This window comes from Etheostoma cragini, chromosome 17 (assembly GCF_013103735.1).
Source record: "Etheostoma cragini isolate CJK2018 chromosome 17, CSU_Ecrag_1.0, whole genome shotgun sequence".
NCBI classification, from domain to species: domain Eukaryota; kingdom Metazoa; phylum Chordata; class Actinopteri; order Perciformes; family Percidae; genus Etheostoma; species Etheostoma cragini.
The window spans coordinates 21,916,989-21,931,781 of NC_048423.1; the positions used below are offsets into that span (position 1 = coordinate 21,916,989).

The 14,793-nt window shown below is 41.5% G+C and overlaps 1 protein-coding gene across 8 annotated transcripts in view; it reads left to right on the forward strand.

The window, feature by feature from the left end:
- Positions 1 to 14,793, forward strand: part of cpeb3 (cytoplasmic polyadenylation element binding protein 3) — a 45,629-nt gene that overhangs the window by 9,389 nt on the left and 21,447 nt on the right. For 5 of the 8 annotated variants that reach the window (XM_034899248.1, XM_034899251.1, XM_034899250.1 and 2 more), the window contains 2 exons: positions 2,742 to 2,895; positions 13,353 to 13,409. In XM_034899248.1, the coding sequence (XP_034755139.1) occupies positions 2,742 to 2,895; positions 13,353 to 13,409 (211 nt within the window). The remainder of the gene's footprint in view (positions 1 to 2,741; positions 2,896 to 13,352; positions 13,410 to 14,793) is intronic. The other 3 variants (XM_034899252.1, XM_034899254.1, XM_034899256.1) reach the window with 1 other exon arrangement.

Consider the following 14,793-nt stretch of genomic DNA (forward strand, 5'->3'; position numbering starts at 1 on the left):
GGAAAAAGGCTGCAATGAAACAAAGAGTGAAAAATTTAAAGGGGTCTGAATACTTTCCGTACCCACTGTACATATTTGGGTCGTATCTCTTTGGGTCTGTGTCCCTTTGACTATTTGGGGCCTTTTCCTATTTATTGATTGATTGCTTGCTTGTGTGGCAGTAAAGGTGCGCTTTAATGTGATAAAAAGTAACAAACTGCTGCTTGCACTTATTACAGTTTATAAAGGGGGAAAACAAACACCAACTGCCTCTGAATCTGGCAGCCCCTTAACCTTTCGGAGCAGACTTTATTCATTAAAAACAGGCCTTCAGCCATCTTTGAAATGCTTAGTCTGTTTCTTATCATGATCTCCCTCTAAACACTCTTATATCTTGTTTATGTGTCACGTCACGAGGAAAGATGAGCTGCAGTGTAGTCGAGATAGGTCGAACTGAATCTTTGCTCCACACTTTATGGATTCTTACGGGGTGTTTAAACAGTAAAGTGTGTGGGCCATGTGTGTGTATATGATCTCCTTAGGTCATTTAACTACACTGAGCTCTCCGTCCCCCCCCCCCCCCCCCCCCCCCCAATCACTGTGCTCATCCATGTGTCACAGAGGAGTTGAGGGGGGAGAAAACTAAAAGCTCAGCGCTTTAAGTGTTTACCGTTTGTACCAAGTGGGCAGATTTTTATCTACGTGGCGCTGTCGGGTCCAGAGTGGAGGGGAATAACACTTTTGAATGCTCAGCCGAATGGGCAACAATAGCTGCGGTGTGAAAACAATGTGGCCCCGGCTTGGGCAGCGGACACAGGACACAGCTGCAAGGCTGCAGCCTCCAGCTCCTTTACCTTCGGCAACACATGACATTTTCAAAAAGTCATTCTTACACAGTGGCTGTCCGAAGTTATCTTCAGGAGTCAGCGGTTTAAAGTCGAGGTGTGCGATGTAGTCCACTTCTGGACTCAATTGAGTCAATCTACCTAATAGGATAAGGAAATTAGTTTGGACATGTTTTGTAAATCACCATGTAAAATAGATTTGAAACAGGGCTGGGCTACACAGTATGTGGATTAATATCAATATTTTAGGCTAGATATCATCTTAGATTTTGGATATTGTAATATGGCATGAGTGTTGTCTTATACTTTTAAGTTTTAAAGAATATTACAGTCAACTGATGTAATTTTTCCAAACTTACCAGACTTCCTAGCTGTTTTATGGTTTGCCTTTCCCCACTTAGTCATTATATCCACATTATTGGTGATTATTTATCAAACATCTCATTGTGTAAATATGTTGTGAATGCACACAATGAATGCCCCAAAGTTGGTCAAAAATATTGGGGTATTTGATTTTTTCCATATTGCCCACCCCTAATTTGAAATGACAATGGGTGGCCGCGGACTTGACAAATAAAGAATTGTCTATGTTTTTACAACCAATGATTACTTTCATTACTGATTATTCTGTCAAGTATTTTCCTGAATAATTTAGTAATTGTCGGTCTATCCATGATTATAAAATAGCATCTATCTCAAGTTCCTGAGCCCAATTTGCTTGTTTTGTCCAGCGCATCAGTCCAAAACCCAAAGATATTCAATTTACTATCATAGAGGACTGTGAAGACAAGCAGATATTTACATTTGAGAAGCAAAAACTATTCATTATGAAAATGTATTTTTCTATCCATCGACTAATCTGATAATTGACAAATGGCTGGAAACTCTTCAGTAGTACGATTGATCCAAATGTCAAAATGATGGATGCTCTCAAAACTGAACCTCTAGTTGGTCATGAGCCAAGTGAGGAGTAAGCCAAAGTAACAGTTTGAGATTTAATTTGGCCTTCTGTTATGTAATTCTCTAGAAAATTATATTAATCCGGACAGATGGGGCTTTTCAGGGCAGAGTCTGGTCTGTGCTTTCATTGTAACTTTTTGACATTAGAAAAGGCTTAAGAAGCCTCTATAACATTCATATATATGCCTTATAATATCAGCTGTATTCACCATCATCCCCAGGGCTGACGCATACATTCTATTTCCCCCTAGTTTCAGATCCTTAATTTAAATTAGTCTAGATTCAGCCAAGAATACATTGCACGCTTCCTTGCTTTTTGAACAAAAATGGGAGCTGTTAATTCATACATATTTTTGCAATTGATCTGCCCTTGAGCAAGGATAGCAGCCAATCAGAATTTCAAGAGCAAGGCTTAATGTGCAAGTCCATGTTTGCCCGCTTTTAAAGCTCACATCCTTAATACAGGGTTTTTCATTTTGTTCCCCACTTTGTTGGTGATTCCAATTGTGATTTAGTCTTTCAGTGGGTTTATTTTGTTATATTCCCCATTGTTTTAATCTTTTACGCTGTACCGTGCAATAGTAACACCACATGAAAGATCCGGGAGTTTACAGGAGCGTTTCAAATCAATTTGATTTATAGTGTCAAGAATTATCGCAGGACACTTGACAGATAGAGTAGTTCTAGACCACACCTCCAGCAGTTGTGACAATAAACAGTTGCAATTATAGTAACATAGATAATGGAACTATGACTTGAAATAATAGTAGGAATGACTACCCCAATCCAAGGAAAACTGCGAGTTATGAAGTATTAATGATACTTTGCTGTATAAGCTTTAGTAGTTCTCATTGTTGCAGGCAGCCTTAAAGTGATACAGGTATTTAATTCCCTGTGTTTATTTTGTATATGATGTACCGTGGCGACTAATCCTCCCCCTGTTTTGCTGTGTTGCAGGACCGGAATCGGCCCTTTGATGCTTTTAGCTTGCACTCTTTGGAGAATTCCTTAATGGATATGATAAGGACTGACCATGACAAAGGTAAACCACACCCTGCCGGTGGCCCACCAATGACTATCGCTGATATTATATGGAGGAATCATTTTGCAGGTTAGGAATATTCATATGTCCATGCTTACATAATTTTTATTTATTTTTTGCTTCATGGGCATAATCTCATCTGGGCACTTTTGTTTTTCTTTTGCTCAATTTGCCAATCCCTTAACCAATTCAGTACGGATCATCGTGTTCTGTTTTGAAATTTAATAATTAACATTATGAGCCTTACCTGCAAAATCTTGCATATTCTTTTGTCCGTGTGTGCGTCTGTGTGTGTTTGTTTGTGTTGTGGACCAGATGTGCAGTATTGTGCATTCAGGTGGTCTCATTTGCAAATTGCATTTTCTTTTGCCTTTCTTCTTCTTTGCCTGTTAACTTTCTGCTGATTGGAATCAATGGATCACGTAAAATGTCACATGACTGGGGCTTTTGTTGGCTGACTATGTTGTAGGCATAAATGTTGAGTGACTGAGTATGTTTGTGCATTATATTTTTCCTCAACATGATCAACACAAAGTAGACTTCCGAAACTCTACGTGGATCTTTTATTTTGTGTGGGGTTGGCCCCAAATGACTGAGTCATAGCCTGAAGATCAAATCTTTGTTTCTAAGCAACCATGATCCAGTTTTTTGGGGGAAATGCAGATTCATACTCAAAAAAATAACATCACACCATATTTATCTCCTGGGAGGTATAGAGAATTTGTGAAATCATGAAGAAAACAGTATTATGGCATCTTTCTACAACCCCTTTTGAAGCCATCAAATGTATGTCAGGCCTTTTAAAACCAATATTTTTGTAGCACTGGTCACGTGTTTATTGTAAAAACTTTGGATCAAGTCTCCCAGATGGGGCCCTGTCAGGTTGGGTGGAGGGTTTTTATGCTCCCCCATCCTCCCATCTTAACAATGGAAAGATTGGTGGGAGGGTTACATAATGAGCAGAGCATCTCGCTTTCTCATGCGTGGAGTCTGTTTTCTCAATCTCGTGCTGAGAGGGCATTGTTGCAGGAAAATGGTCATCCTGGCCCGACCTTACTTAACTGGAAAGGTGTCGTAACGTCCTGCACGCCTTCCCTTATGATTGCGTATCAAAGCGCAACAGACAGAAGAGACACAAGAAAAGACAGGGAGGGTGGTGCATAGACATGGGCGTGCATTCCTGCATCTCTCTTTGCTTGTTTACCCCTCTCGCCATCATGTAGACAGCGTGGTGCTGCAGTGAGCTACCATGCCAACCACAGAGCAGTTCCACCCTGCTGGCGTACCTACCCACTGTCTGGGAAGGGCCCTTTGTGTCTGCTGTGTAATCGACTGCCAAAAGCCTAGCTGCTGGTGCTTTTTTTCCAACTCAGAAGGTCATTTAGATCAGAACTCAGGGTTTTCCCTACCTTATTAGAAGGCTTAGGTGCAGCATCCAAGCCGTTTTGGACATCACCTAAGCTGATGGAATGTAAACTCCATGTGAGCATCACAACTAACTAAAGTCTCAGATCTAATGATTGTAGCTGGTCCCCAGTCGACTTCTTTAGCAAGTTTTGTCTTTAGATGTTTTGAGTGCTATTTTATTATTATCTGATCTATCTTGTCTAATGTTTGAGACACAGATATGGACAAAAAAATGGTCCAAAATGATTTGATGCAGTTTTTCCCCCAACATAACCTTTTCTTGAGGGATGACCCTCAAAACCCCCCATCAACTACATGCATCTAAGTCTTCCACAAACCTAGGGTAAACACTAGGAACTTGTATAACAAAAGCTGTATTGGAGAAAGAGCTTTGCTACCCAACAGGTCTGGGTCCTGTTGTGTAAAGCTTTAGGGTCCGGTTGGGTTCAGTCATTTTCCGAATTAATTTAAGAAGTTCCTCTATTTCTCTCTCTGACTGTACCGATCTACATCCATCTTTGTCATTTGTAAAAGATTAAAGTAAAAAAATGTAATGTCCAATGGAAACGGGCAAAGGGATAAAGTATAGCAAATGTGTTGACAAGTCAAATGTAAGTAATTACGGAAGTGTTGCTAAAAAAAGACTTTGGGTTTCAAATGTGGTAGTACATATTGGGTTTGGTCAGGTTGTGACGCGGGCACGGGCCAGCTTCAGCCGACTGAACAGCCATTTTGTTTTTTATATGATTTAATCAGCCTGGCATTGTGTTCACGTTGGCTGACTTCCTGTTTTGAAGTGTGTGTGTTTTGCTTTGCCCTTGTCAGTTGCAACATAATTAAACAGAATTTTCAGTTGACACTGAAGCTACAGAAATGATTCCTAGAAGAAGTTAATTAAAAAATTAGGGGTGTGGAAAACCGATCCCAGATCGTATGTATTGTGATTTTTTTGCGGCAATTGATTCTTTTCCCTAGAATAGATTTTTCAATGATTCACCTCAATATTTTCTGTTCATACGTTACTGGACAGCAACTACATCATATGTGCTACTTTACAAATTAAATAAATGTCAGACTGACTGACACATGATGTGCATTTTTCTTAGAAACAATTAGATTTAAAAATGTATCATGATCTATTGTCTCTACAAGTGTATATACTACCGAAACGCATTACCTCTAGAATCGCAACAAAGGAAAATTGCAATACAAATCCAATCGGCAGACATGTATCGTGAAAAAATTTAATCAGACAAAAGCCCATTGTCCCAGCTCTATTAAAATAAATGTTCACTGTAATAAATGATGGTTCGATTTAGGAGTTGTCGTTTCTTTAAGTTGACTTGCTAAGGGTCAAGTTTGACCTGTCTGAATTGCCCAAAAATTCAGAGTTGCAGGTGGTGACTCTGGAGATCTGGAACCTGCTGAATGCTACGTTCAGGTGTTGGTTTTGGGCCGGTGCCCCTCGCTGTAGCAAAGATGGCCGAGCAGCTAGTGCTACAGTTGTGAAGTTACTGGTACGTAGTGAAAATGTCATGGACTGTCCAAGACTTTGTTTCCCAAAAGCATCTTAAGGCTGGATGAGAGGTGCAACCCGGCGAACCTGATCAACATTTGTGCATCTGAAGTGAGCAAAGAAAATCCACCAATAATAAAATAACATGGATATTTTAAGTCGAAAAACTGATTTAGACGTTGTTGAAGCCGATGTTATCGCGTGCTGACTAAAAAAGAAAATCCCAGATCCAGGTCAGTAGTTCTTAATTGAAACCTACCAAGACAAGAATAGGTGATAACAATAGAAAACATATTTTATTATGCTCAGTTAGTTGCCAGCTACAGTCATAGCAAAGTCCCTCTTTGAGGATACTGCCCACCAGCTGAGCGTCACTAGTCAAAACTAATTAACCCCGTAGGCCTGGTTTTGCATTCCCAACTGAGTGTGTCCCACCCACTGCCATCCTATCGCGGACATTACTTGCATTCTTCTCATTGTGACTGGAATAGTTGTTTTTCCTAGAGTGTTTTATGAGTCCCTGTATGTGTGCGTTTATCTAAAGAAGGAAAAGCACTTGTAGTGTGATGTGAATATAAATCTGTGGCATGAGTGTGTGAGGTAACCCCCCCCCCTCTCTCTTTCTCTCTCTAAGACAGGATGTAGGGCAAGGCTATCTCGAGTCAAGTTTTTTTCTTTCTTAGCAGTTGTGTGAAGAAGAGTTAGCTTCAAAGGGTGTGTGTGTGTGTGTGTGTGTGTGTGTGTGTGTGTGTGAGCGAGAGAGACACTTTATTCTCGCAATCCTCTCAAACTTTGCGAAAGCTCTTTACTCCTGGGTAAGGAGCCGTGTGGACGTCTGAACAAACAGGCCCTTTCTGTAGCAAACACGCACGCACGCACGCACGCACGCACACACACACACACACACTGGTCTGCATGTAGTTCCTGAACTGGGTCAGCTGAGCTCATGTATGGACCTAGGCACCCCCACACTAACACACACACGCCAGAGATTCTCCCTTTGGCCTGGAAAAACACTACCAGTTCGACATTAGCCACCACCACTGCTGCCAACAAACACAAACACACACACACACATCTAAATCAACTGTAACATTCCATGCAAAGCACTCTCACCTCACACACTCTCACGCAACCGATCTATGCAAAGTCAACTAAGTAGAAATTATACTGTGTCGTTCTGTGTCGTTGTCTGTCCCACATACACACACAAACACACACAAAAGTATTAATTTCTCCTTTTAGTCCTCATGAATACTGTGTTTGGATCCCACCCCGCCCACAAAGTCATCCTCTCTAAACACGCACACACACACACACTGCCTCAGCTGGTCTGACTCACATGATCTTACTCATGCGTCCGTTACGGTTTGCATTGTCTCTTTGTGTGTAAGTGCAGCTTTTAGAGGTTAAACTCCATGAACCTTAATGCAAAGTTAAGCCCTAAAGTAGAGCTGCAACTTACAAAAACGTACAACCGTACAGAAAATTTAAAGTTGTGTAAGTTGTTGTGTTACGCAGGGTTTTGTCCTGGGCTAATTCTTGACCAGTTGCTGATGCTAATCTAACAAAACATTCTCCTTGGGGTAGCTTCCTAAATAGCGTGCAGACAAGAGAGTGGTATCAATCGTCTCATCTAACTCTCGGCAGAGCATACTCCCAAAAAATACCTATTCCTTCAATTGTCAAATCTATAAAATGTCAATAATGAATCAGTTCACAAAAGCTCACACAATAGAGCCTCCAAACTACGAAGGTTTGGAAATGTATTTTACAAATTGCTTTAAGGGGGGGGGGGGGGGGGGGGGGGGGACCTTTTCAGTGCTTGTGCACATACATTTTGGTATCTGGAGTGCCTGTTTTCCATATTGCTATGTCACAATTAGAATATACCGCTCCCCCATCTGAGTATCTCCACCCATGGCTTGATAACTAGGTGCACAATATTGGTCTGATAAGCCAATCAGTGCAGACTGGCTTTTTCGGGATGGGGGCTTAAAGAATAGAGTTAATACAGATTTATTCAGACAGACAGCATGAGGAAAATAATGTGTTTATGAAAATTATAGTAAAAAAAAAAACAATTAAAACTATGAACCCGAAAATGCATTTCATAAATAAAATGTTTGACTATCAGGGCGCCCTGGAAGCTTATCTGGTTGAGTGTGCGCCCCGTGACCAAGGCTCAGTCCTTACCATAGTAGCCCTGGGTTCAATTCCAATTCGTTGCCCTTTGCTGCATATAAATAGATTGATATTGAATAGATATTGTCTCCAATAAAGGCAAAAGAAAACACAACAAAAGAGAAGAATGAGAATATAGTTTTTATAAAGGTTTTGGACAAATATTCAGCAATAACAAAGAAAAACACTACCTCCCTCTGTCTTAGGCTGCATCTACACTACTGTGTTTATGTTTTAATACACATAACTTTACGTTTACGCCTCACACTCATCCACACTACTCAGAGCACCTAAAGCGGAGACATCTGGAAACGATGCTGACCCTGATTTTGGTTTGAAATGTCCGGGGTTGCGTTGTGGTCTGGGTGGGTAGAAACAGAGACCTTTGGAAACAATGATGCAAACACCCACGTTGGCTTCATTATTGAATAAGTCACAACATGTCCTTCCCTGATTTGCTACGTCCCTGTCACGTGACCCTTTTCCAGAAGAGAACAAAAGACATCATCCTTGACTACCACTTGAATAATGATTTGTGAATGATAATGAAGAGGCAAGCTATTGAAGCTTTTGAAGTCAAAGTCTTGTTTAAAAACTATATAATCTTCTTTATGTTCATCAAGTATGATACATTTTAGAACGTGAAGAGTCATCAATGTTTTATTAGACTCCGTAAAAGTAGCTTTTCCTTGCTGCCTGCAAGGTGGATGTAATTATGCAATTATCATAAGCACGCACATGCCCAGTGAATGTTCAGCGATGTTTGTTTACAGGTGTGTTATAATCAGAGTTATGGACAGAGATTGTAGACGTTTTAAAAAGCTGGTTTAAAAAATGAAAACGTAGTAGCTTGGATATAGCCTTAGCTAGGTCCTCAAAGATCAAGTTTAGAATAGAATACCTTTATTGTCATTATACACAAGTGCAGTACCTGTGCAACGAAATTAAAGCCACCCTTTTAGTGTTGACACAAAATATAAATATATAAAAATATAAAAATATGAAGTATAGGTAGTCCAGAAAAAAAGAAAAGGGGGGGGACCTGGTGCACAGTCCTGAGAGCAACTATATACAAATATATATATATTTATATATATATATATATATATATATATATATATATATATATAAAATAAGTTTGTATACACACTATGTGAAAGATGTAAGAGTAAGATGTAAGTTTGTTTGTAAGAGGAGCTCTGTGTGATCTTTTGTCTTTGATTAGGTTCAGAGAGGGGTCACCCTAGCTTAACCTGAGGTAAAAGCTCAATATTTGAAACACTGGGTTGGGCTGAAGTTGTGGAAGTCGATCTGACCTCTTTTTCAGCCCTTGTACTAACAAAACACGCGATTATCTCCATGTCGGAGGGATGCCGCTGTACTTTAAACAGCCAGTAATGACTGCATTCGAGATAAGGCGACGTGTTTGTTGGCTGTGTTAAAAGGTTAATCGCACCAAGCTTCCAATAAGTTACAGTGTCACAGTGCTATGTTTTGTTATGGTGGAAAATTCATGACTCTTGCAAGCATGACTGAGCTAATCCAGTCCATGCAACAAAACAAGTCTGGGCTTGTTTTGGCTATTAAATTCATGGTTTGTCCATATCTCATACAAAATACTTTTGAAATTAATACAACTTTTAAACTGTGCATCAGGCTTAACTGAGTTCTGGAAATCCTCTATTATAATACAAAAGGCATTTAATAGTTTTACAATTATTACTTTTATGAAAAATAAAATAGCGTATGGTTGGCTTATTTAGGGATTTGCTTGTAGAAATATTCTCTAACCATTTGTGTTTTGTACTGCACATAGCTAAATATAGTTTTACGTGTAATGGCTTGATAACTGAATGAACTTTGGCCCTGTTGTACACGTTGCTATGAAAGAGGCAGTTCTGACATCAACAGAGACACACAAATAACTCTCAGCAGGTTCCTTACAGAAACATCCATACCACTTAATCTTCTCAGTCATCTGTCAGCAGTGTGCAAAACACATCCCCCTCAGTGGTTATTGTCGTCTTTTCTTTGCTGATGTAGTGGCAGTAGTCAGCAAGACGTGCAGCTTTGGGGCACCCTGCTGCTGAGGTGTATATTCATCAGCACTAACATTTCCACACCTTGCTGTTGGCACACCCACTATCCTCTCACAACTTCTGCCAGAGCTTTCTCCTTAAGGTGTTTAAATATGTGTTATAATGGGAAACAGAGGGAGCAAAAAACTAAACAAACCAGAAAGCAGTAATTGTTAATATTTTCTAGGTAACCTCTTTGCTGTCTGTCAAATCTCAACCACAGCGGGCCAATATCTCCATTTCTTTTTTTCTTCTTTTTATTAATATAGCGGCAAATCACTACAGTTGTCTCACAACGTTTTTCCATAAAGAGCAGGTCTAGACCGTACTCTGTGATGTTAGTTACAGAAACCCAACAATTCCCACCAAGAGAAAGCACTAGGCGACAGAGGACAGGGAAAAACATCCTTTTAAGAGGCAGAAACCTCGAGCGGAACCATGGCTCAGAGTGGGCGGTCATCTTCTTCGACCGGTTGGGGGACAGAGAAGAGACAGACAGAAAGAGAGACATGAAGAATTGTAGCAGAGGGTGTCGAGCAGGAACATGGAGGCAGCAGGGGACTCCAACCACAGATCCAGACTCCACAGCTCCAGAGCAGCAGGAAGTGATAGGAGGAGAGAGCAGAGGGCGAGAGAGCACAAGACTCCGGGGGCAAGAGAGCACAAGACTACGGAAACGTTTTACAGCTTTCTTTGCAGCTAATTATGCTTTTGACTTCATTTGGCCTGGTTTCTTGTGGTCTTTTAATGACTGCCTTGCTAAAACCTCTGTGGCCTCATGCTCCCCCTCAATGAAAACTTTGTAGTCTCCCCACTGGGGCACCGGATCCCAAATTTTTGTCTGCTTGCTATGTCTCGCTAACCCATCACGTACTCTTTATCCCATTCCTACCAAAGCGGTTACGGCGAGGTCACTGTCCAGTCAGTGAGGCGCAATAAAGGGAGGTACTCTTAAGTCCCTGTGTAAGGAAGTGGACGGCGAGTCTCCCCAGTGGCTGTGCTGCTGAGCAACCATCACAGGATGGTTGAGAATAGCTCAGGATCTCAGTGAGGAAATGTCACTAGAGGAGCAGCATGAGCAGAAGCAACTCAGGGGCCCCTCAAACCCTGCCACTCAACTCCTAAGGGAAGCAGATGGCACATGCCCAGAGCTATTTTAAGGCTTCAGGAGGGCAACTGTCCCCCTCCATCACCCAAAATGACTAATGTAGTCCGAAAGGGAAGCACAGACCCTAGGGTTTGTGGTGACTCTTGCCCTACTGTCAAAGTCAAAGCTTTGACTCTGATTCTGTTCATTGAAGCGTATTAGTAATGCTGTATATAATTGATCCTAATTTTCCTTATTTTCTTTGCTCAACCAAATGCGGTGGAGCTAGGTCAAGGTGCTCTTTGCACCAAACATTGTGAACAAATGTCACATGGTCGAACGTACCAGACTTCGGTTGTTTGTTCCACTCCAGAGTTCAGTTGAGCCTTCACACCGCCCCAAAACAAATCGGACTATCTGACCAAATGCTGCAGGATTTGATTAAAATGGACCAAACTGCTCAGGTGAAAGCCACCTCAAATCCGTTGCAGCCAGTTGAACATTTGGCCTTAAACACTCTCATTTGGTTGAACTTGGAGCACTGACAAATAGACCACCCACACATTTATCAATACTCATGAAAGAGGGAAAAAAATACTCAGTGTGAGGACACAATCCTGGATCTTCCTCCTTTTGGGTGCATTTCCTCTTGATAATAAGTTGGAAAGAGCAAAGATCATGTGACATTAGGCTATGTCACACATATCCACATATCTACAACAAATGTGTGCGAATGTATGGGCTCGTCGCACTCATTTTGTCCTTGAGTCCTACCGTTTTCTGGACTCGGAGTGGCTGGGAGGAGTGTGGAAATCCACATCTGGGGTGCTGAAGGGTGGCCTCCCCCTTGTCCTCCCCCACCTTGCCTTTCTGTTTTTTAAACCAGGTCTAGTGTGTTCCATTTGTACTCTGAACTCTGATTTTCTGAGGTCAATTTGGAATCGCCCCCTGACTTTGGATTTTCCAAGCTCGTAACTCGGACAACCTCGCAGTAGCAGAGTTCAAAATCCAACATGGCTGTCCCCTGTATCAACAGTTGAAAGCTGTCGTAGCATAAATTTATAAGCACTTCTGTCTTATTCGTGTCTCACTAAATTTGTTGTTCACACAGACATGTTCAACTGCTATCAGTGGACATGTTGTCACGCTGTTTTTATGCACAAAAAATGGTGTAATGCGTCGTTATCACCTGGCATTGCTAACCTTGGCTAACCCGGCTAGAGCTAATGAAAACAATGAATATCCGACTTGTAAATGGAACGCATTCAACTCAGGTGTGGCGTAATTCCCAGCTCTGGCTTGCGAGTTCCAAGGTAAATGAAACTCATTACAAGTACTAGATCCATTCCTGTTTGCGAACCAGGAAGAGGCTCCATTGCAATCCCCACTATCTGTTTTCTTTGGCCAAATTAAGAAACTTTTGACATGTCATCTTGTTTGCGCCATAGCAGCTTGCAACGTGCAGCCGGGTATGGGCAAAAGCCAAAAGGTGTGTTTCATTAAATCTACAGACCAAATATTGATGTTGCTTCACCTTCTGTCTGAAGGACTCTAGGTAGACATAGGTAGACAGACTGCTTACTTGCTGTGTGTTGAGTAAAAAGCTTGTGTAGGCGGATTTTGACAGAGGACCCTGATTTTAAGTGGTTGAGGATAACAGGGTGTGCCTCTGCGGCTGCCATTGCAAATGATGTTGACAGTGAGACCGCAATGTTTTGTCCTAAACCAGGTAGGCTATTTCTGCCTGTGTGTTTTTGTTATCGCTTATTAAAAAATAGTATCATGGTGACTGAGATAACCAGGAAGACTTCCATTTAGATTCCCCACACCACCCCTCTTTCAAAAAAAAACACTGACAGATGGGCCCTTGTAACGTGCACACATTGTCACCATTGCAGAATGCACGCTCTGTTAAATTCCTAGCTATATAGCTGCCTGTGTGTGTGTGTTTGTGCGTGTGTGTATGTGTGCGAGAGAGCGTGTGTGTGCGTGCATATGAGATATGTTACAAAGGAATGCGTGTTTCCACCTCCTTGTTTTGCATTGGCTGTCTGTGCTTGTCCTTTGTGCCATTGTATCACATTGAGTAAATTAGTTGTTCATTCATTTCAAGTTAAACATCATGGCTGGCATTTTCCCCATTGCCAACAGTAGAATAAAAGATTAAATGTGTCTGTTAACACGATGGCTTTTTATCAGCAATCTCCATGTTTTCCCTCTTTTGTAAAATCTTTTTTTTTTTCTTCTTCCATAGGACGCATGGGCCTCAACTTTCATCATCCTGGAGCCGAGCACATAATGCCATTGAATAGTAAGTCACATTTCATTCTAGTGCCCATCATCTTTTTTTCCATGTGGAATTAATTAGAATTGTCTGAGTTTTACTCAAAAGTATTTCTGTGGTGTGTTCCCATGAAGCACATATAACCCCTTAACCACAGTTGCCCATATCAGTGTGCTCTGGGCACACCAGCCTACCCCTATGCTAAGATCTGGATTCCCTGACACCATAAAGCTAGTTGACCTGTTAATAGCACTTCTAAAAATACACCAACATGTGAGACAAGATTCACCCCCAGTGTTCCACCAGCCGGCAGATGACTAACAGTGACATGAGACAAGCCAAAGAGAGAAATCAGGTCTATATCCCATCATGCTGCTAAATGGAGGCCACATAGTTTTCTAGGTCAGGCCCTGTCCTTCCAAGTGCTTTTTATTTGTCTTTGGATGGGATTAGGGATCATGATTTCTTAGGGACTTGCAAACCAATTTTGGCCATGTCCTGGAGTTCTTATAGGGGCAATCATGTTTCCCATCTTTTTGTTCAAACCCCTAGTAAAATATCAAGGATGTCTGGACTGACTAGTGATCAAACCAAACCAGCGAAGCCCTAGTTCTACACATGCTCACAAGTTCAGCCTACGGGGTATAAAAATGTCTAAACGCCGAGGGTATGTAACAAAATACAAAAATGCCCCTTAATTAAGCAGTTTCTACCACTGGTTAACCTTCCTCATTTTATTCTTTTCATCCCTTCCCCTCGGAAAGCATTTCCCGGATTGATGTTAAACTTTTGTGTCATGGGATTACACTCAGACAAGCACGGATGTGTCCAGATCTTCCAAGTCTGTCAGAACTGGCTCTCTCCACTGTAGCCTGGCGATGTGTGTAGACAGGGAAGCTTTGGTTTCAACTTTAAAGTGTCTTTTACTCAGTGTTTCTCCTTCATTTCGTCCCATTAGCTTTGTGGCTTCCCGCTGTGAGAATATGTAAGGACTGTTTTCTTTGGATGGTGTTAGCACTTGAAGTGAAGAAGAAAGGATGAAGAGTAGTAAGCATAGCGCCTCTATTCAGATTTATTGGTGTTGTTCACTTGACAGCTTAGTAGAAGTGTCTGAGGCTTTGAAGCCATCATAACCAGAGGAATCACCCACTTTCCCTTCAAACATTCTCTCTCTCTCGCTCGCTCTCCCCCAGACACCACACAGTTTGAAGTTGGTACTTATTCTGAACCCTCACTTTTCCCTTTCCTTCTCTCCCTCATGGGTTTTACTCTCCCTTACTGAGACATCTGACGCTTCCCCACATAACGTTGTCTTCATTTTCCCTGGTTGCTAGGCGACTTTGTTTCTGCCAAAGCTAGACGGCGAGAGGGCAAAGCTGCAGAGACGCTGCCCAGGTTTTTTGTTGGATTG